The sequence below is a fragment of the Ursus maritimus genome, unplaced genomic scaffold (genome assembly GCF_017311325.1).
Source record: "Ursus maritimus isolate PB19 unplaced genomic scaffold, ASM1731132v1 scaffold_22, whole genome shotgun sequence".
Classification (NCBI taxonomy): Eukaryota; Metazoa; Chordata; class Mammalia; order Carnivora; family Ursidae; genus Ursus; species Ursus maritimus.
Genome location: NW_024424675.1, coordinates 19,810,068 through 19,830,721, shown reverse-complemented (window position 1 = coordinate 19,830,721; position 20,654 = coordinate 19,810,068). Strand labels below are relative to the sequence as shown.

General features: G+C 47.8%; 1 protein-coding gene across 1 annotated transcript; it reads right to left on the bottom strand.

Moving 5' to 3' along the window:
- Positions 1-316: 316 nt before the first annotated feature.
- ZNF343 (zinc finger protein 343) lies at positions 317-19,895 on the bottom strand. Its single transcript, XM_008703284.2, is given in 4 exon segments — positions 317-1,848; positions 1,851-2,924; positions 6,655-6,781; positions 19,847-19,895. Coding segments are annotated over 3 exon segments (1,242 nt in total). The 5' UTR covers positions 6,689-6,781; positions 19,847-19,895; the 3' UTR covers positions 317-1,714.
- Between the last annotated feature and the right edge of the window lie 759 nt (positions 19,896-20,654).

Below are 20,654 nucleotides of genomic sequence, written 5' to 3'. Positions count from 1 at the left end.
ATTCAACAGAGACCCGAAGAGAGACTAGAAAGAAGGAAGGAAGGAAACCCTGGGAGAGGAGCTTTCCCAGAGCCAAAGGGAGATCAGTCAGGAGAGGCGGCAGCTCTCTGGCGCCCGGGGACCTGGGAAGGCCTTCCCTTCAGTTAGCCTGTCTCCAGAATGTAGGTCGTCCTCCCCACACAGAGGCTCAGATTCCCCATAACCCTATTAGATTGATTTGTGACTTCGTGTCTCTCAAGGGTTGAATTCATGTAGGAAATCCAGGTTGTGGGTATGAATTCCTTTCCAGACAGGTGAGAGACTAAGGCACACAGGCTGCACGTAGCAAAGAAGATTTTACTAGAACAAATGGACAAGAGAAACTGGGAAAGAAATCGGGTATGAAAATGAAACAACTAGACCATTCCTGGGTTACTTAAATAAAGCCTTCCACATTTTTACTCCATCTGATTACAAAAAGGGGAAAACCCGGGTCTCTGTAGTTGAGAGTGCCATCTTCCCTCTCGTCAAGACTTCTGAAGGCCCCTCAGAGGTGAATGAGGTAGCCGTCTGTGGCGGTGGCAAGTCTCTGTCCCCTGAAGTCTGTCAAGAAAACACAGTAGGAGAGATAAAGCCGCACCCATGAGCCCTCCCTGAGTGTGTCCTCTGGTGCGAGATGAGGTTTCACGTCCTGCTAAAGCCTCCCTCCCTGCCCTTGGAAAGCTTCTCCCAAAATCGCTGTTTCCTGATGGACACTGAGACACGCTTTTCCTAAGCCCTGGCCCATGCTCCCCACATACACAGAGCTTCCATTCTGTATACTCTGGGGTTTGTTGAGGGGTGACTTATGGCCAAAACCCTGTCCACACCCCCTTGCACACTTAAGCTGTCTCAGGGTGGATTCCCCAGAGACAATGAAATGGAGAGTTCAAGGGGTTTATCAGGGAATGAGGGCAGGACCTGCAACGTGACTGCAAGCAAGAAGTCAGTCCCATGGGGATCTCTGGACCTGGGAGGACCCTTTGGAGTTGTCCCGGCTGAGTGGAGCGTTGAGGTTTTTTTTCTCCCCAGATCAATCGGTCACTGGCCAGGAGCCACTAGCTGGGAAGGGGCAGTTGCCTGTGGCTACGACACGTCCTAGGGAGGAACGCCTCTGTGCAGCCGCCAGTAGCAGGAACCTGGAGCGGCAGGGGTGCCGGCCCTGAAGAGGTTATGTGGGCCGAGCTCCGGGGCGTCTGCATATGGATTATCCTTGCGGTGTGTGAAGAAGGCTCACTGAGCATGAGTCTCGCCCACACTCCCAGCAAGCAGCCAGCTCCTCCATGAGCGCGCCACCTCGTGCCTGCCTGCCTGCTCTTCTGCTCACTGAGGTCCACTAGGACCCTCTGAACCCGCGACACTTCTCCCAAGTGGGCCACCGATGTTCGGTAAATGTGGATTTATTGCTAAAGCCTCACCCACAGTTCCTGCCTCACACACAGCACTTCCCACCTAAGTGCATCCTTTTTGTGCTGTGAGGGCTGACTTATGGCTACCGAGTCACCCATGTTCTGCACCGGTGAGGCTCCCCTCCTGAATGTGCCTCGAAGCCTCACGAGGCCCAACACGTCTCCGAAGCCCTACTCACTCGTGCACGGATAGGGACTCCTCCCCATTCGGCTCTCTGGCGCAGGATGAGGTCTGACTGACTGCTCGAGTCTTGCCCAGGATCCCTGCACACAGAAAGCTTCTCCCCTCACTGTATCCTCTGGTGTCTGATAAGATTTGCCTTACAGCTGAAGCCTCGCCCACACTCCCTGAAAACAGAATACTTCTCCCTGGAGTGTGTCCTGTGGTGAACAAGGAGGAGTGATTTCTGGCTCAAGCCTCACCACACAAGGAAGGCTTCTCCCCCGAGTGTGTCCTGTCGTGTATGCTGAGGGCTGACTTATCGCAAAAGCCTTGGCCCCACTCCCCACAAATATAAGGCTTCTCATCTGAGTGTGTCTTCTGGTATTTTCTGAGGGTTGACTTATCACTAAAGGCTCATCCACACTCCAGGCACATGTAGGGTCTCTCCCCTGAGTGTGTCCTCTGGTGTCTGATGAAGTATGACTTCTCACTGAAGCCTCGCCCACACGCACTGCAGACATAAGGCTTCTCTACAGAGTGAGTCCACTGATGTCTAATGAGCACTGACTTATTTCTAAAGCTGTGCCCACACTCCCTGCACAAATAAGGCTTCTCTTCTGAATGTGTTCTCAGGTGTCTGTTGAGGTTGGACTTCTGGCTAAAGCCTCGGCCATACTCCTTGCACACATATGGCCTCTCCCCTGAGTGTGTCCTCCGATGATTAATAAGGATCGACATCTGGCTGAAGCCTCGGCCACACTCACCGCACACATAAGGCTTCTCCTTCGAGTGTGTCCGATGGCGTCTGATGAGGGTTGACTTCACTTTAAAGCCTCGCCCGCACTCCCCGCAAACATAGGGTTTCTCCTGTAAGTGGGTGGTCTGCTTTGTAACCAAGTCTGGTTTCAGGCCACAATCTAGTTCACGTTCCGTACAGCTGACCGCTCCCGATCTTGAGGCTTCTTTTACTCCTTTGTCTGTTGGCACAGGGTTTAGACTTTGGGCTGAGGTAGGCTCTGTTTCTACCACCATGGTGCCTTCTCTAGTTCTTGCTGACTGTCCTCGGGGTAGGCTGGGGAATGCGCCTGACGTCTCCTCTGTCCTCGCACACAAGGGGGGGGAGCCACCCTCCCTCTGGTGACCTTCTGTGTTTCCACTCCAGCAGCTCTGAGCAGAATACTGCCACTCCTGATGCCTGGGGCCAGAATCCCCTGGATGGAAGTGATTCTCTACACAGAAGCCCAGGAAGATCTGAAGCACACGCTGGCTGAGGACTTGCTGACAGAAGGCCAGAAGGCAGGAGGCACAGGGGTAGATTTCTGGCTTTGGTCCTGCTGGAGAGAGAGAGTTTTCAGTTAGAGAAGCCCTACGTGGGGCTGCTGGGCAGCTCTGCCTTGTCCTGGAACAGAGGGTCTTAATGCCACATCCGTAACTAACAATACACGCACAACACAATTTGCCCCTCACCAATAATTCCTTTCCATTCATTTCTGCACGTTCCATCTTTATTTTTTTTTAAGATTTTATTTATTTATTTGACAGAGAGAGACAGTGGGAGAGGGAACACAAGCAGGGGGAGTGGGAGAGGAAGAAGCAGGCTTCCTGCTGAGCAGGGAGCCTGACATGGGGCTCCATCCCAGGACCCTGGGATCATGACCTGAGCCGAAGGCAGACGCTTAACGACTGAGCCACCCAGGCGCCCCCAACATTCCATCTTCTACTGCAGTCCACAAAATCCATAACAAAACCATCTTCTACATGGGAAACAGGAACCTTTCAAGTAAGCACTGTGTGCTGCAAACAGCTTCAGTAACCTTAGCCTCCCCTTTCTACTAAAGAACCTAAGCCGTCGACGGTCACAGAGATACATAGTGCCCACAACTCAGTTCTCCTTGGACGTAACAGTCTCTGTGCCCTATGTGAAAATCACCTTCATGTCTTTTCTTATTACAAAACAAGACTGACAGGCATAAAAAGCCACTTGGTCGGGAGGGTTTCCAAATGTGGGAAATGCTATATGAATCAGTGGTTACAGAGATTATATATGAAAGAAAACCGAATTTCAGGTTTCCCATCGACATACAAAAACTTATTAGAAATGTCTAAGTGCTAGGTTCTCTACCGCAGTGTGGATGCAGCAGTAGACAAGAAAAACATGGTCCATGGTTTCAGGATTCTAGCGCCTTAGGTCCAAACCAATCCCATCACAAGGACATCAGCCTTGGCTAAGTGATTTGCTTTGGCCAATGATTACTGAAAAGCTAGTGCCTCTTTCAAACAAGTTTTAAGAGGAACCATGTGGGCACCTGGGTGGCTCAGTCGGCTAAGTGGCTGACTTCAGCTCAGGTCGTGATCCCAGGGTCCTGGGATGGAGTCCCACATCAGGCTCCACACTCAACAGGGAGTCTGCTTCTCCCTCTCCCTCTGCCTCCGCCCCTCACCCAATGTATGCTCTTTCTCAAATAAATAAATAAATAAATAAAATCTTAAAAAAAAAAAAAGAGGCTCCATGTGGTCCTATCAGTGCTCTTTTCCCCTCTTCTTTAAGAACCCCATGACTCAGATGAGCCTGGTCCTTCTGTCTGAATTCCAGAAACAACAGAGCTGAACCACACCTAAACTTAAACAACAGGCAGTGTAAGTGGGAAAGGAACGTTTGCTGTGACAAGCCACCAACGTTTGACATGGTTTGTTATCACAGAATTACCTAGTCTAAGCTAACTCAAAAACTCCTCCTCAAAAAGCTTTAAAGATCATTTCAGTGGAAATTGGCCCACTTATGTCTAGCAGAACCCATGAAAAGAGACATCATAACATGAGTATGTGAAGAACGAGAGAAAAAAAGGCTGATTTTGTTAAGAAAAACACCATGATCTCATTTTTGACGAGTCTGAGAATAAATTTGTGCTGTCTTGTAACCTAACAGGAGTATAAGGATAAAGCAGAAGTGACAGAGAAAATGGGTTTATCATAATACGTGATGGGCAGAATCAGTAAAGTTCACAAACTATTCAAGGGTGTGAAGAGAGACACAGAAAAAAAGAAAAAAAAAAATATGTGACACTAGCCCTCTGGACCAGCCCAAGAAAAGAGAAAGAAATAAGAAAAAAGCCCAAAAGAGCCCATAAGAGGCTGGAGACCTGTAGAATATTATGTGTTGAGCAAAATAAAGGAATCAAGGGCTTCTAGTATTGAGAATAATCTAAACCAGGTCATTTTAACATTTTCTTCTGAACCCATTAAATGCCTTAACATAGAAGAAGAGAATAAATAGGACAAGAGAAAATTAAAAATAAAAACAAAATCTAGTTAGGCTGACTAGCTAAGGCCAAATCGAAATACACAGAACCAGACTGAAATGGACGAACCTATCCTTAGTTAGCTGGAACTCAAAATAGATGGACTCAGGTCAAATCACATGGGACAGATGACAATGGAAGAAAGAAAATGGGATTAATTCACATCGGGGAAATAGCTATGCCATTCGAAGGAGATTGCTGAAGAAATTTCTGCCTGAAACTGGTTTGTGTCTCCAAAAACGTGACTCTTCTCTACATGCTTTATCTATAAATTTAGGAATTTTCTAGAACGGCACTCTCTAATCCGGTAGCCACTAGTCACACGGGTTTACTGAGCACTTGAAAGGTGGCTAGTCTGAATGAAGATGTGCTCTCAGTGTAAAATACACACCAGATTTTCAAGACTTAGTACCAAAAAAATCTAATTAATTTTTCTATGTTGATTACATATTGAAATGATAATATTTTTGACATACTATGTTAAAGAAAATGCTATTAAAATTAATTTCAGGGGCACCTGGGTGGCTCAGTTGGTTAAGCGTCTGCCTTCGGCTCAGGTCATGATCCCGGGGTCCTGGGATCGAGTCCCACATCGGGCTCCCTGGTCGGTGGCAAGTCTGCTTCTCCCTCTCCCTCTGTGATCTCTCTTGCTTTCACTCTCTCTCAAAAAAATAAAAATAAACTCTCTAAAAAATTTTTAATTTCATCCATTTATTTTTACTTTGTAGAATGCAGTTACTAGGGAATTTTAAATTCCCCACCCGGCTCATAAGATATTTCTATGGGACAGCACTGATCTAGAACAAGGGGACCCTCTGTTTCTGTATAGTCCACAACCTCAGAATGGTTTTTCAATTTTTAAATAGTTGGAAAAAAGTCAAAAGAATAACGATATTTCATGATACATAAGAATTCTGTGGAATTGAAAATTCAGCGTCCACAAATCAAGTCTTAGCCTCGCTCATTCGTTCACATGTTGTCTGTGGCAATTTAGCACTCCAAGGGCCGACCCCAGAGCAGTTACAGAGACCATACAGCCCCACAAAACCTAAAACAGTTACTATGTGGCCCTTCACAGAAAAAGCTGGCCACCTCCTGATCCAGAGTAATGTCCCGACTGAAAGTGTTTACCAATCCAGGTTTAAACAACCCATGTAAATTTTTCAGTAAATGAAAAAGAAAAAAATATGACTTATGAAACCCAAAAGCCATACAAACTCTGACATGTAATTGTACCTTCTGCGGCAGGAGGCAATGTCTCCCTACTCTCCCCCTTGCCATCTGTGCCCCCAGCCTCACTGGCCACCTTGCAGTTCCTTACACCCGGCAGGCACATCCCTTCCAGAAGGTCTTGGCACCAACAAGTCCCTGCACCCAAAATGCTTTTACCCCACGTACCCGGAGTTCCAACTCTCTTACCACATTCTATCTTTGGTCACATGGTCCCTCCTCGTTGGTTTCAAATCCCCAATTGCAAAATTCAGCCAGCCACCCACTCACACTCAACACTCCTTCATCCTGCTCTATCGTATGACGATTTTATACTCCATAGCATGGATCACTTTCTAACATACCATGTTCGGCTACCCCTGCATATGAAGCTTTTGGTCTGTTGTCTGTCACCACATACTAGAAAATAAGCCCTCATGGGCAGGGATTCCTATTTCATCACTAAGGTGTGCTAAGTGCCTGGCACGTTTTCTGGCACATAGTAGGTGGCCGGTAAGCCTCTACTGAATTAATGAAGGAAAGAACACCCCCTTACCCAACGAGAGCAGAGTCTCGTAATTCTCCAGCATCTCTTCTTTGTAGAGGTTCCTCTGCTCAGGGCTCAGAACCTTCCATTCTGCATCTGTGAAGACCACAGCTGCCTCCCGGAATGTGACTGGTACCTATAAACGAGCGGTAAGTTAGCGGACAGCAAGCCACTGTCGGTGTTCCCAGTGTGAGGGGCGTTTCTGGTGGCCCTGGAGAGCCCGGACATGTGAGAAGTTGAATTCGTTCTTTTTAGAATACACAGTTCTCTGTATCAAGTTCTTCTGGGCCCCCACCCCCAGGCTTTGTGTTAAAATCGGAGGGGGGCACAGCTGACACGTAAAACCCCTTCCTGGCCCTCGGACACGTGGGATTTCACTGGAGAAATGATCTGTGAATCCATCTGCAAACCTCAAGCAGCGCTCAGGAAAGTGACCTTGAGGACTCGTTCTGGAGGAATCCTGAGAGGCGTGGAGGAGGGGCTGGAGAAAGGAGAGAAGCACACATACGCGGGGCTTGTGCTGGGCATCAGGGGATGGTGGAGATTTAGAGGAGAAAATGGAACAATCTTCAACTACAGACAAAGACGGGGTCCACAATGAGCATTTGTGAGGGAGGCAGGTTACTAAAATGTCTCTTTGCCTGGCAGTTTAAAACAAAGCCCCGAATGCTTCACTCATCCTGGAGAGCAGTATGTCCTGTGGGCAAAACCGCAGGCAGCGGAATGGCAGCAATATTCAAGGAAAGGGGCATTTACAGATCATTTAATCTGCTTTTAAAGCCTGACACTTTATCAGGGTATGCTTTAAAATTCACTGCTTTAGAAAATTCAACCATTTTAAGTTCCGGCACTCCTTGCACAAATCTCATTGGCACGATTTAGTTAAATGACACCAAGCCCCGACCAAAAGGGTTCAAATGTCAGTTACTGGGGTATATTAATTGCAAGTAACTGCTTCCAGTGGACTCTGCCACTAGCTCTCCAGCCACTAATCACTATGTAAGTGACAGGTGCACATTGTGGCCGGTACCCAATCCCATCACCTCTTCTGATGTCTACCTTCCCTCAGCACACTGTAGGCCCCTCTTCTATCAGTAAGGCCACTGTCTATGTGTGGGCCTATTTCTGGACTCTCTTCTGCTCCACTGGTCCACCTGTCTGTCCTTAACACCAATACCCCACTGTCTTAATGACCACGGCACCACGAGAGATCTTGATAGCCCATAACACGATTTCTCCAGCTTTGCTCTTCTTCAAGAATTACCTTGGCGACGTGGGGGCCTTTGCATATAAAAACAAACCACGATGGAAAATGAAGTACAAATTCTACCATAAATGAACCCCAGACATAATGTTGACCAAAAGACGGCCAACACAAAAGGGGACAGACTCTGTGATGACGTTCATTTAAAAAAACAAAGAACAAAAACAGAAAGTAGGAAACGTAATCTGTGATGTTAGAAGTCAGGAGAGAGTAACCCCCGGGGGGGAGCATCGTGGGAAGACGAGAAGGTTTGCAGGAGTGTAACGCCCACGAGTGGCGCCGGTCCGCCGGTCCGCCTCTTGATCTGGGCGCTGCTTACACGCTGTGTTCACTTCCTGAGAGCCTCAGAACATTTTTGAACTGCACACTTTGTTATTGGACTATTACACCTCAATCAAATTTAAAACAAAAAACACCTTCACTTGGTCGGGTGAGAGAGTTCATGCTTTCCTAATATTTAAAGTGCTTCCTTCCCAGAAAACTGCTTACGATTGGCCACGTCTGCCCAAAAGCCGTGGTGCGTGATGAGGGCACTTTCAAGCTCACACGCCCGATCTCGAGAATAGTGGCAGCAGGTCAAAGTACAAAAGGGGGAAATGATGGGATTCACGTACCTAAATACTCCGTGAACTAAGTGTCCACAACTGAGACATTTTAACAAGAAATTCAGTAGGTATTTAACTTGAAAATCCTGGAGACACATTCGACTAGAATGTTCTTCACACCGAATGCTCCTGACAGAGGGCCTGATGACGACAGTAAGGTCTGAGGGCCACACACAGCCTACCACCACGAACCACAGATACTACAGATGGAAGCAGGCATGAGAGGCATGAGGGGTTTGCAGTGTGTATCCTTCCTCCTGAAACTCAGAACAGTACAAAGACTCCCCATTTTTAATTCTCCACACAGTTACTTCCGGTAACCTAAGCCGTGCTGCTTCGCGATCACACGTTGGCCTGGGCTCCCTCAACTACGAGTGTATTTTAACTGCCAATACTCGGGCAACCGGCCTTTCTACAGGGTATTTGAATTTCCTGAAAAAGAGAAAGAACGTAGCCCAGTTGGTCTCAGGGATCTGCCCGCTTCCTCTCACCGCTCACCACCGAAATTTCCATTGTTTTCCCTAGCACGCTGAGACTGGAACTTCCCTACGCCCTGCGGCAAACAAAGCCGTCCGCTGAGGGAGCACCAGGCCGGCTCAGTTCTTAGGCCTGCCTCTCCCCCAGGGCAGGACGTCTGCAGCTCGGGAGCTGGGAGCAAGGTCAGCAGCCCCGGCTCTCAGGAACACTCCTGCTCAGAGGCCGGCTCAGTTCTTAGGCCTGCCTCTCCCCCAGGGCAGGACGTCTGCAGCTCGGGAGCTGGGAGCAAGGTCAGCAGCCACGGCTCTCAGGAACACTCCTGCTCAGAGAGAGGGGCACCCAACAGCCCGTTTTTTTTCTCGGCTTGGCCCTCCCGGCCCAGGATCCCTGCCCTAGGAGCAGACTGGAGAAAAGGCAACAGGTCCCTCCTGATTCTCGACCTCCTGGGCCCGGGACAGAGCTTCTATCCTACGACGAGGGGCCGGTGGAGGAACAAGACCCCAGACCCCTTGGCCACACTTGCCTGCAACAGTGAGAACTGCGGGTGGCCTGTCCCTGCGGGGGGAGACGTGAGGTCCCGGACTGAGAACTGGGGGCACAGAGCCCATCTTTTTGGCTGCATCCCCTGGAGTAGACCCTCCACCACACGGAGCCGGAGACGGAACAGGAGGGCGCGGGCAGCGGGACAAATGCCACAGACGCTTGCTTTTCTCACTGAGATTTAGGAGATTTTCTTGAATAAATGTTTCTCCACTTCCTACATGTCCTTAGGGTAATTTCCAGACTTGACATGGCTGTGCTTTTTGTCATTTTGGATGTCTTGCTGCGGAGAAGGTCCACGAGCACCTCACACCGCCATTCCAGGCGTGCTCCTCCTTGGGGACGCCTGGGTGGCTCAGTTGGTTAAGCGTCTGCCTTTGGCTCAGGTCATGATCTCAGGGTCCTGGGATCAAGTCCCGCATCGGGCTCCTTGTTGAGCAGGGAGCCTGCTTCTCCCTCTCCCTCTGCCTGCTGCTCTGCCTGCTTGTGCTTTCTCTCTCTCTCTCTCAAATAAATAAATAAAAAATCTTAAAAAACAATAAGTTCTTCTCCTGTGTCCTGGGAGTCCTACTGTCGATCCACTGCCAGGGCTGGACACTGGTTTGAAAGCTCTGGGCTAGCACTTTGCCACCACTTTTACTGCACCATTATGGAACCATTTCAACCACGACAATAAAAATTACTGTTACTGCCATCATTTCTTGTCTTTACACATTTTTCCAAAGAACTCGGAGGCTCGAGAACAAGGATAGGGTATCTATCAACCTATTGTTGGGCTTGCAGAATGTCATCCCCATCCACGTGAAAGAATACATTACATTTCTGGTAGAGAAGAGAAGATTGGGGGTTTGGATTGGGGGTGAACCACTGTATCCAGAGAGAGCACTCTATAGGAGTCATTCATCAGACAATACAGGCCTGTTCCCGAGAGCTGGAAAACATGCTTCCATTTTTAGATGGGGATTTATGTAAGAGCAAGAAGGCTATTTCATACATTAGAAGGTGCAGAAGCCTGAGAGGCGGAGAAAGCCGAGTCTAACTCTTGGCTCCGCCGTGTGGAAGACGAGTGTGGCCCACACAAATCACACACCCCTCTGGGCCAGACGTCCTCCCTCTGAAACAAATAGTATTACCCCCAGGACCAGCTCCCTCTCACAGCTGTTGTCAAGAATTATGGAGAAAACGTTATCGTGTCTGAGACCTGTCTAAAATAACCCAGCGAGGGAAGTGAGAGGTGGAAATGACTTAAGACTGTCCATTATAGGTGATTACTGAAGTTGGATGATGGGACCTGAGGGCCTATTACTACTCTGCTCGCTAATTCTCTATGTTCCAAAATCCCAGTGATAGATGAACAGATAAAGAAGATGTGGTGTATATATACACGGTAGGATATGACTCAGCCATCAAAAAGAATGAACTCTTACCATTTGCCACAACATGGATGGAGCTAGAGAGTATTATGCTGAGTGAAATAAGTCAATCAGAGAAAGACAGGTATCCTATGATTTCACTCATATGTGGAATTTAAGAAATAAAACAGTTGAGGGGCGCCTGGGTGGCTCAGTCGTTAAACGTCTGCCTTTGGCTCAGGGCGAGATCCCACCATTCTGGGATCGAGCCCCGCATCAGGCTCCTCTGCTGGGAGCCTGCTTCTTCCTCTCCCACTCCCCCTGCTTGTGTTCCCTCTCTTGCTGGCTGTCTCTCTCTCTCTGTCAAATAAATAAATAAAAAATCTTAAAAAAAAAAAAGAAAAGAAATAAAACAGATGAACACAGTATGGGGCGGGGGATGGAGAGAGGGAAACAAACCATAAGAGACTGTTAACTATATGGGGCGCCTGGGCGGCTCTGTCGGTTAAATGTCTGCCTTCGGCTCCGGTCATGATCGTGGGGTCCTGGGATCAAGCCCCGTGTCAGACTCCCTGCTCAGTGGGGAGTCTGCTTCTCCCTCTCCCTCTGCCCCTCCTCCACCTGCACTCTCTCACTCATGCTCTCTTTCAAATAAATAAATAAAATCTTAAAAAAAAAGAGAGAGAGAGAGAGACTCTTAACTATAGAGACTCTTACCTAAAGGCTGCTAGGGGGGAGGTGAATGGGGCAATGGGGTAACTGGGTGACGGGCATTAAGGAGGGCACTTGATATAATGAGCACGGGGTGTTATATGCAACTGACGAATCACTGAATTCTACTCCTGAAACCAGTATTGCACTGTATGTTACCTAACTAGAATTTAAATTAAAACTTAAAAAAAATAATTCAGTGATAAAAAGGTGAAAAGGTGTCCAGTGCCCAGTACCCTTAGCTAGGGCAGATACAGAGTAAAATTTAATAGTACATTTAGAGTTTTTAATAATCTATTTTTCAAAAATACCACTTACGTTGAAAAGTTTGCTGGAGTCTTAATATGAACCTTGGGTATCTTTTTCAACAAAGAAAATCAAGCACACAAATGACTGAGACAGTGTCTGACACAGACATGAACGACTGCCTTTCCCCTTCTCAAGAAAGAGAATATACACTTATTCTGGGGGAAACAGCCAGCATTTCAGAGGAAAAAAAAAAAAGTAACCTGACCCACCAGCATCTGGGGCTTGCCCTCCCGTCCTGGGAGCCAGGCAGTAGTGCGAGAAGGCAAACCTGGGGGAAGAAGCAGCAGCTCTGAGGGGCCGGGCCGCGCAGGCCGTTCCCAGAGCAGCTCCTCTAGGCCTGGCAGGGAGATGGGAGCCCCTGGGCACACCTGTCCTCACTGAAACATTCTCGATGAACCCAAGCTTGCTTCCCCCGGCCCCGCTGCCTCTCCAGACCCACCAGCTCTCACCTTCTGCTGGGTGATTTTGAGTCCGTTTCCTCATGATCTCCGTGTCTTCCCTGTCCTCCAGACACAAAAGCTGCCCCCGGCCCTGCTCTCAGTGGCCAGAAGGATCAGGCAACGTTGTGGCCCCAGCGTCAGCCCGGTGTCTTCCATGACATTCTGCTAGAGGGCCAGGTAGAAGTTACGTCATCTCAAGATCAACTTCTGCTGCCTGGGGTGATTCTTGGAGGCTTACTTGTGAAAGGCCATCTTGCTTCCATGAAGCCAGGACCTGTGCGATGGAGAAGCCCTTCAGTGTTGCCGGGAGCTTTACCGTGGGCCCTGAGCCCATGCCTCCTTCGCAGGGGCCCTGTCCTCTTGCACCTCCTCATTCAACATGGCGCCCTGGGCTCCAGGGCCTCCTTGGATTTCTTTCCCGCATCCCTTTCCAGCCTATGTACCCTCAAGTCTGTCCCTCGCCGCTCTTCGTTATCTGTCAAAAGGTACAATTCCTTCCCTCCCTCAGCTTCAGATTCAAACTCCAGGTGTCACATCAGCCTCTGCTCCACGGAGCCTGAGTCAGAGTGAAGACATGGCATAATGCCTGTGGAGAAAGAGGCTCAGAATGTCTCCTTCCAGACCAAACTGGACTTGCAGAACTCAGGTCCTGACTCCCCTGGCCCTAGATTCCAGCTGTGTTCCATCCCATGTCCCTGTACTCTGAGGACTCGGGGTCTCAGTGGAGTCCTTCTTCCTTTAGGTCAGTCTCCAGGCCTCACGATGATTCTGTGAAGGTAACCCCCACCTTCCTATCCACGTGGCCTTATCGGAACTATGCACTGGTGTCTCCAGATGAACCCAAGTGAGAGTCCTCCACCCACGTGGTCCCAAAGGGGGCAGGTGGTGTTGGAGCTCAACCACGTTCAGAAGCACCTCAGACACTCTGTCCAGGATCTCAGCCCCACAGACTACAGTCATACTGTTGCCAGGTACCCTCTGGAGGCTGGTTAGGTTCCCCTAAGGAGCCCTTATGATTCATCCCCTAATTCCACCGGCAGAGATGGTCACTCCCTCTTCTGTCCAACCTGGGCATCTTACCTTACTATGCTATGTTGCAATTTTTCTCTTTGACTATCTTTACTAGATTAACAGCTTCTGGTAAGAAGAAATACATCTCAGTCATCTTGCTAGTCCTGATGACTAGGATGAAACAGGCCTTTGTGGTAGATTTTACCATTGTTCCCAATTATTTCTTTCTCTATAAAAAAAGACTATACTTCCCTGCCCCTGACATCAGGCTTGGTCTTGTGACTTGCCTTGGGTGGTGGGATGTGACTGAAAAGGACAGTGCCACTTCTAAGCACTGCATGATTCCACCAGCTCTCGTGTTCTGAGAGAAGCATGTCCCCAAGAGGGGCTTGGGTTCTACTCTAAGAGGTCATGGTGCAGAGCTACAAAGCAACCTACAAAGGAGGAGGAATAAGACTGGGGGTAAAGTTAGATTGCTGTGGGGGCCACTGAGATCTGGTGGGGGTCACATGTTACTGCAGGACAATTTGGGCTAAGTTAATAAATCTCTATAAATCTCTGTTCCTAATAATACTAACACATAGAAAATGAGTACTGTCCAGAGTTCATGAATCTTCACAACACAGCCAGGGTAGACTCTGCTACCCTCTCCATCTCAGAGGGGGAAACAAAGACACTAAGAGGTCAGTTGATGTGTCCTTAAGATCATAGCTGCGAAGTGTCAGAGCCAAGCCTGAATCCAGAATTCTCATTCCAAAGCCCATCGCCTTCACCCCTGTCTACAAGAATGCCCAGCAAACAAAGGACTAAATGGAAACACCAAGAGTAAGCAGATGTCCACAGGGTTCAGAGTTCACCCCGAAGAAGAGACGACCCTGACAGTGAAGGGGAGGAGGGGTCTGTGTCAGTCAGGATGGGTCAAGTTCTTCTGTAATGACGAATATTCCCCCACCCCTCATCTCCATAGCTTAACGTAATGACAGTTTCTTTCTCACTCCAGCTCCATGTCCAACAGGTATCATCTGTAACTATGCCCAAAGCCATCCTCACTCTGGGGCCAAGGCTGCTCGTGCAGCCTCTGTTTGGAACACGGTCAGTAGGAGTGAGAGAGGAAAATGAAAGATGGAGAACCATACTTACAAATTTGACCTAAAGGGAGACCTCGGACCACAGCTCATTAGCAAATCAAATCACATGGTCACTTCTAAGTTCAATAGGGTAGGGGCATATACTTATAGGGAGAGGCCACACAGGAGGGATGCTAGGATATCCAATGACCAATGACATGGCATTCTACTACAAGGTCAAAAGGCCATAAACTGATTCTCCCCCAGCCCCAGTCCCTGCTGTCGACTGGGACTTCAGTGTGCTGGGATCTGTGACTGTGCCCAGGATATAAAACAAAAAAGGCATGTGCCTGTCCGTACACCTGCCGTACCGTTAAGAACAAGCAGGGATACTGACCAGGAAAAACCTAGCTCAGCACACAGAATGCCCAGGACTCTATCACGGGAAATCTAAACAGTGAAGAAAACGCTGCTCTTCAGAGCCTAAGGTGAAGTCTGACCATCCAGCCAAGAGGCAACACTGTGGGCAAAGCGGACAGTGCGATCAAGTGAGAGAGGGAGGGACGGGAGAGGAGAGACAGAAAAGAGCAGAAGAAATGGGTGATTTCCTCGAAGAATAGAAATTGCCTAAAATCAAGTCAAAAAAAAAAAAAGGAAAAACTGTTAACCAAAAAGAAAACGAAAAGACAAAGACCTCTCCCAAAGGCATTGGCCTTAGATAATTAAATTGGCCAATTCTAGCAAAACTTTGAGGAATAGGTCATTCCGTAATAAAGATTAAGAGCCCCAAAGCATTAAAAACATGCTTCCTGACTCATTCATCAACGGCACTACAGAAAAAGAAAACCAGGGGTCAATTCTACTTACAAAACTAGGTGCAAAAATCCTAAATAAAACATTAGCAAATAATAATATATCATTACCAAGTAGACTTTATCCCAGGAATGGATAATAAAATATTAGCAAATAATAATATATCATTACCAAGTAGACTTTATCCCAGGAATGGGCAAGACAGTTTAATGTCAGAAAACCTAATAGGTGAGGACAACGTCCAGGCTTCAAGTGTGTGTGTGTGTGTGTGTGTGTGTGTGTGAAAATCTCCTTGTGCACACGTGACCCAACTGTTCAGTTTGCTAGACTGGCTTCATCACATCCATCCACCCGCATAGGCGGTACACGGACAGTCGGGTGTAGCAAACCTTTCAACTTACCTGCATGCATGTAAAATGTCGTAAGACAATGTTGGGGAAAAGATAGGATCCAAAAAGACTTAAATATTTACAAGATATATAAATGAGTGTAAAAAACCAACTTCAATCTGCCTATTGCTATTTCCCAGAGAAATCGATTTAATTATCTTATCGTCACTATTTTATTTTCCCAATGGTAAAAACATCTCTCACTCCATTGTAAGAGACCTCAGGAAAGAGAATCTATCTGTGGCTATAAAGACAGTATAATATTAAATCTGCAGAAAACAAACATTGTCAGCACAACTTGTGTCACAAAATCCTACATCTCAACAACACCGCACGGACAGGATCCTGGGGCAGCGCCATTTGCTTGTAACAGGTGTCTCAGCGATGGCAAATGATACAATTTATATACGGTGCATCCAGATTGATTTCACTGCCCTTTTCTGTCTGCCAAGTCGGCTGTGACCAATCTATTTCCTTATAAAAATACAAACACTTGGGGGCACCTGTGTAGCTCAGTCAGTTAAGCGTCTAACTCTTGGTTTCAGCTCGGGTCATGATCTCAGGGTCCTAGGATCCAGACCAGCGTTGTGGGGCTCCCTGCACAGCGGGGAGCCTGCTTCTCCCTCTCCCTCTGCCCCACCCCCTGCTGGGGCTCTCTCACTCTCTCAAATAAATAAATAAAATCTTTAAAAGAAATAAATAAAAGACATTTTAAAAAAATCATAATTAGGTTAGGTTGGGGCTTTTCTTAAGATAAAAAAGCTAAACTATAAGGTTTAGAGATGCGTGCTTAGGTGACTGACCTTCGTGAAACTCAGGGAAAGGTTACTTTTGGAAGGGAAGGACAAAGTTGTGATTGGAATGAAACAAATGGGGGAACATCTGGGGAGACCAAAAAAGTTCTCCTTTTTGACCTGGGTGTTCAGTTTCTTCTCATTCTACACTACCTCTTTTGTGTGGCTTTCTTTCCTGTGTTGTATTTTATAATAAAATGGAAAATATATAATGGTACAGAAAATAAAACTGTGATGTGAGCGCAGCAGCAGACAGTAAATGGAACAGAATAGAGAGTCCGTGTGTGTTTGGGGGTTAATGTATATGGTGAATACAGCATCTTAACACAGCCAGGAAAGGACGGCCTCTTCACAAAGGGTTGAGACAAGCTGCTATCTGCCTGGAAGTTAGATTTCTAGATCACACCTTACATAAAAATAAATTCCAAGCAGTGTAAGACCTAAAGATTAGAAACAAACAAACAAACAAAAAAAACGTTTAGAAACATACCGGAGAATATACAGAGGACCTTGGGGAAAGACAGACCTTCAAAAGGAAAAAATAAATAAATAAATAAAATAAAATCCAGAAGCCATTAACAAAGAAGTGGATAAATCTTACTACATAACGATTAAAGACTTCACTTTAACCAAAGACACCTTTAGGAGAGGTGCGGTGGCATAAACATGTATGCGTGTTTAATCTTTGATTGTCGTTTCATAAAAACAAAATACTGGAAGGATACATAGAAAATTAATAAAACTGATTATCTATGGGAAATAAACCTGTCTTTATTTACCTTGGCATGAATGTGTCCTAGAATCCAAAAAATTGAAACAAAAACTTGAATACATGAATTTAAATTTAGCAAGGTGGCAGGATATAAAGGGTCAATCTACAAACATCACTTGTGCTTATAAATACTGGTAGAAACAATCGAAAACTTACATCTTATTTTTTTACAAGATTTTATTTATTTAATTTATTTGAGAGAGAGAGAGCATGCACGTGAACAAGTCGGGAGGGGAGAGGAAAAGGGAGAGAATCTTAAGCAGACTCCACACTAAGCATGGAGCCTGATGCGGAGCTCGATCCAACGGCCCGAGATTATGACCTAAGCCAGAGTCAGGTAAGCTTAACCAACGGAGCACCCACGTGCCCCTGGAAACTTACATTTAGAAAGCATTTCCAAAAGCATCGAGAACACAGATGCATAGGAATAAACTTACAGAGAAATTTTGCTGGGCCAAGGAAGGTGGCAACCTGGTCTGGGGTAATATTCTCCATAAAGACCCCTGTCCTTAAATCAGTCCTGGGATCCTAGGGAACCAAGCAAGGCCTCTGAGTCTCAAATGGGACACTGCAGGACACAAGATGTCAGAATAAGCAAAGGAAATTCACCCGTGGTTTGGAGCTCAGAAAGCACTGAAGGAATGCAAAAGGTGAGTGGCCTGCACCCAAAAGTGGGCTTTCAGGAGCCCAGAAGTCTTCTCCTTCTCCCCCCAGTCCTCTCTGGGCAAGCAGGGTTTAAGCAGGTGGTGAGGATGAAAGAAGCAATGTGAGCTTCAGGACTGTCTCCTGGCCCCCACATACCAGGCTAGAAATCCCCGAGTTTAAATAAGGGGCGCTCCTCTTCCTTTACAGAAAAAAGAAAGCCTCAGATCTCTCAGAGAAGAATGTAGACAGCTTCTGAGAGACAAAATCAGGTGTGGGCATCAGAATACAACCTGCCCTGATATGCTCCTATTAAATAGGGAATTAATCTTTTTTAATGCCTCTTGGCCTCAAGTTATAATATAATTAGGAATAGCTAGCATTTACTAAAGTCTTACTATATACCAGAGACAATTCCAGGCACCGTACAAATTTTACCTCTTGAAGACCCCGTAAGCTAGGTCTTGTGATACACTGAGGCAGTTATAAATCTTGCTCAAGTTGACAAAGCTAGAAAGTTCCTAGATTTGAACTCCAGCTGTAGAGTGCCAAGCCATTTTGGTCAGTGGTAATGTCAGCAGTGGTCTAGCCCTGTGGGATGTAACAAGTGTTATCCACACGTAGGATTGAGGGGCTGTCTATGAAACAAGATTGGCTGCCGATTAGTAAATGTTGAATACAATGCTAGGTTCACGGGGGTTCACTGTACTATTCTACCGGTAAGTTTACAATTTTTCCTTACCGAAAAAAGTAAAATAAAATGAAAGTCCTGACACCTGAACCCAGTCAGATGCCAGAAGTGATTTGGATAGCTGGCCAGCAGCCCTCAAAGCTCCCCACCCTACCTAACCCCACTAAGTCCCAAGCCAGCCAGCGGTTTGACCCCCAACATACAAGGGAAAAGCAGAAAAGGCGGAATCAGCCAAACTGGTCACTTGTTACAACCAAACCTGAGATCTTTGCCACAAAGCAGCATGCCAAGACAAACCTTGGGACAGCAGGTCCCAGAGAAGCAGACCTGTCCCCACTCAAAAAACTGCTTACAGGGGCGCCTGGGTGGCTCAGTCATTAAGCGTCTGCCTTCCGCTCAGGGCGTGATCCCAAAGTCCTGGGATCAAGCCCCATATCGGGCTCCTCCGCTGGGAGCCTGCTTCTTCCTCTCCCACTCCCCCTGCTTGTGCTCCCTCCCTCGCTGGCTGTCTTTCTCTCTGTCAAATAAATAAATAAAATCTTTAAAAACAAAAAACTGCTTAGATGCCAAGTCCCAGCAGTGCAGTCAACTCTCACCAGGGGATGTCCGTCCCAGGCCAAAACCTCCCCCACCCTCTGAAAACCCCCAGGGACTCCAGACACTCCCCCATAACCTAAGTATATTTCACCCACAACAAGTTCGCCTCCATCCACCCCCAACAAACCAAGGCACAGCGGAGCCTGAGGCGCTGGGCACACACCCCGATTATAGGCCCGGAAGAGTAAGCCCCACCGAAAGCAACCAACCCAGAACTTGACATTCACGATCAGTCCTGGGTTTCCACAACTACACGGAGGTGAAGACCCAAGTAAAGCTCCCTCGCCCAGACACACCTGGGCATTGGGGGGGGGGGGGTTGCTGTTTGACCCTAGCTGAACTCATCATCCCCACTCTCAAATACGCCTGAGGATGCACGCTAGGGCCGCCCCCATTCGGAAACTGGCCCAGAATATGTCCACCCCCTTCAAAATAAAAAGTTATGGAGTTCCAAGTCACTAACCCCAGCCGGGGAAGGGAGTTCGGCGCAGCCCCCAGCAACTTGGGGGCTCCGCGCTGGCTGAGCGTCACTCGGTTCCCTCGCCCCAAAGGCGCGACCCTCCTCCCAACATGGAACCCTCAGCCCCCCACGCACCGGCCTGAGCCTCCGCACTCCCCACCTGCCGCACTCTAGCCGCGCCCCTGACCCTAGGCCGACCCTTTGCCGACCCTCCTTGCCCTACTGTTAGGACGTCGAGGGGCAAGGGACGGGGTAAGCGTCGCTCACCGCGGCGGGCGGGATCCGCCCAGACAGCCCTCTGCCCCGGCCGGTCCTCGCCAGAACTACACTTCCCAGAATCCCCGCAAGCCCCGCCTCCCGTCGGTGGCCAATGCGGCCGCCCCTCAGCCGCGGTCATTTACTAGGACAATGGCTATTGTAATGACAGCCTACCCCTAAAACAGGTAGTGGTTTCTTTGTGAAATCACGGCTCCCTTGACCCGTTCTCCGGAAAGACTACACTCCCCAGAAGCCTCTGCAGCAGCTCCCTGCACAACTTCAGGACCCCGATCTTACGATCTTCCGTGGGAGGGCCAGGTCCTGTGTCCCTCGCATTTCTGGGTTGGCTTCTGGCCCGAGTGATTGCATTTCAGCTTTGTTTGTTTTCCTCCCGTGACAGAGCTAAATTCCATAGACTTAGGCTCTATAATATACACACCGTCCCCTGTGAGCGCCATCACATGTAACATGCTACTTGGGAAGACAGCTTGAGGGTTTTAAAACTAAACATACTCTTACCAAGTGACCCAGCAATTGTGGTCCTTGGTGAGGTGATGTGATGTGGGCCAGGAGGGAACTGTCAAGAAAGACTTGAGATGTTTTTGGTGCAAAAAGGTGCTTTTATTATAGCACAGGGACAGGACCGTGGGCAGAAAGAGCTGCACTGTGAAATTGTGAGGAGTGATTGCTCATATACTTTAAGTTGTGTGGCGGTGCGGTGGTAGAGATAAAGGAAGTCTCTGAGGAGATTTTCATATGTCGAAGAAGGCTTACAGGATCCTGGAGGTCTGGATATTGTCAAGCTGATGAAGGAGCA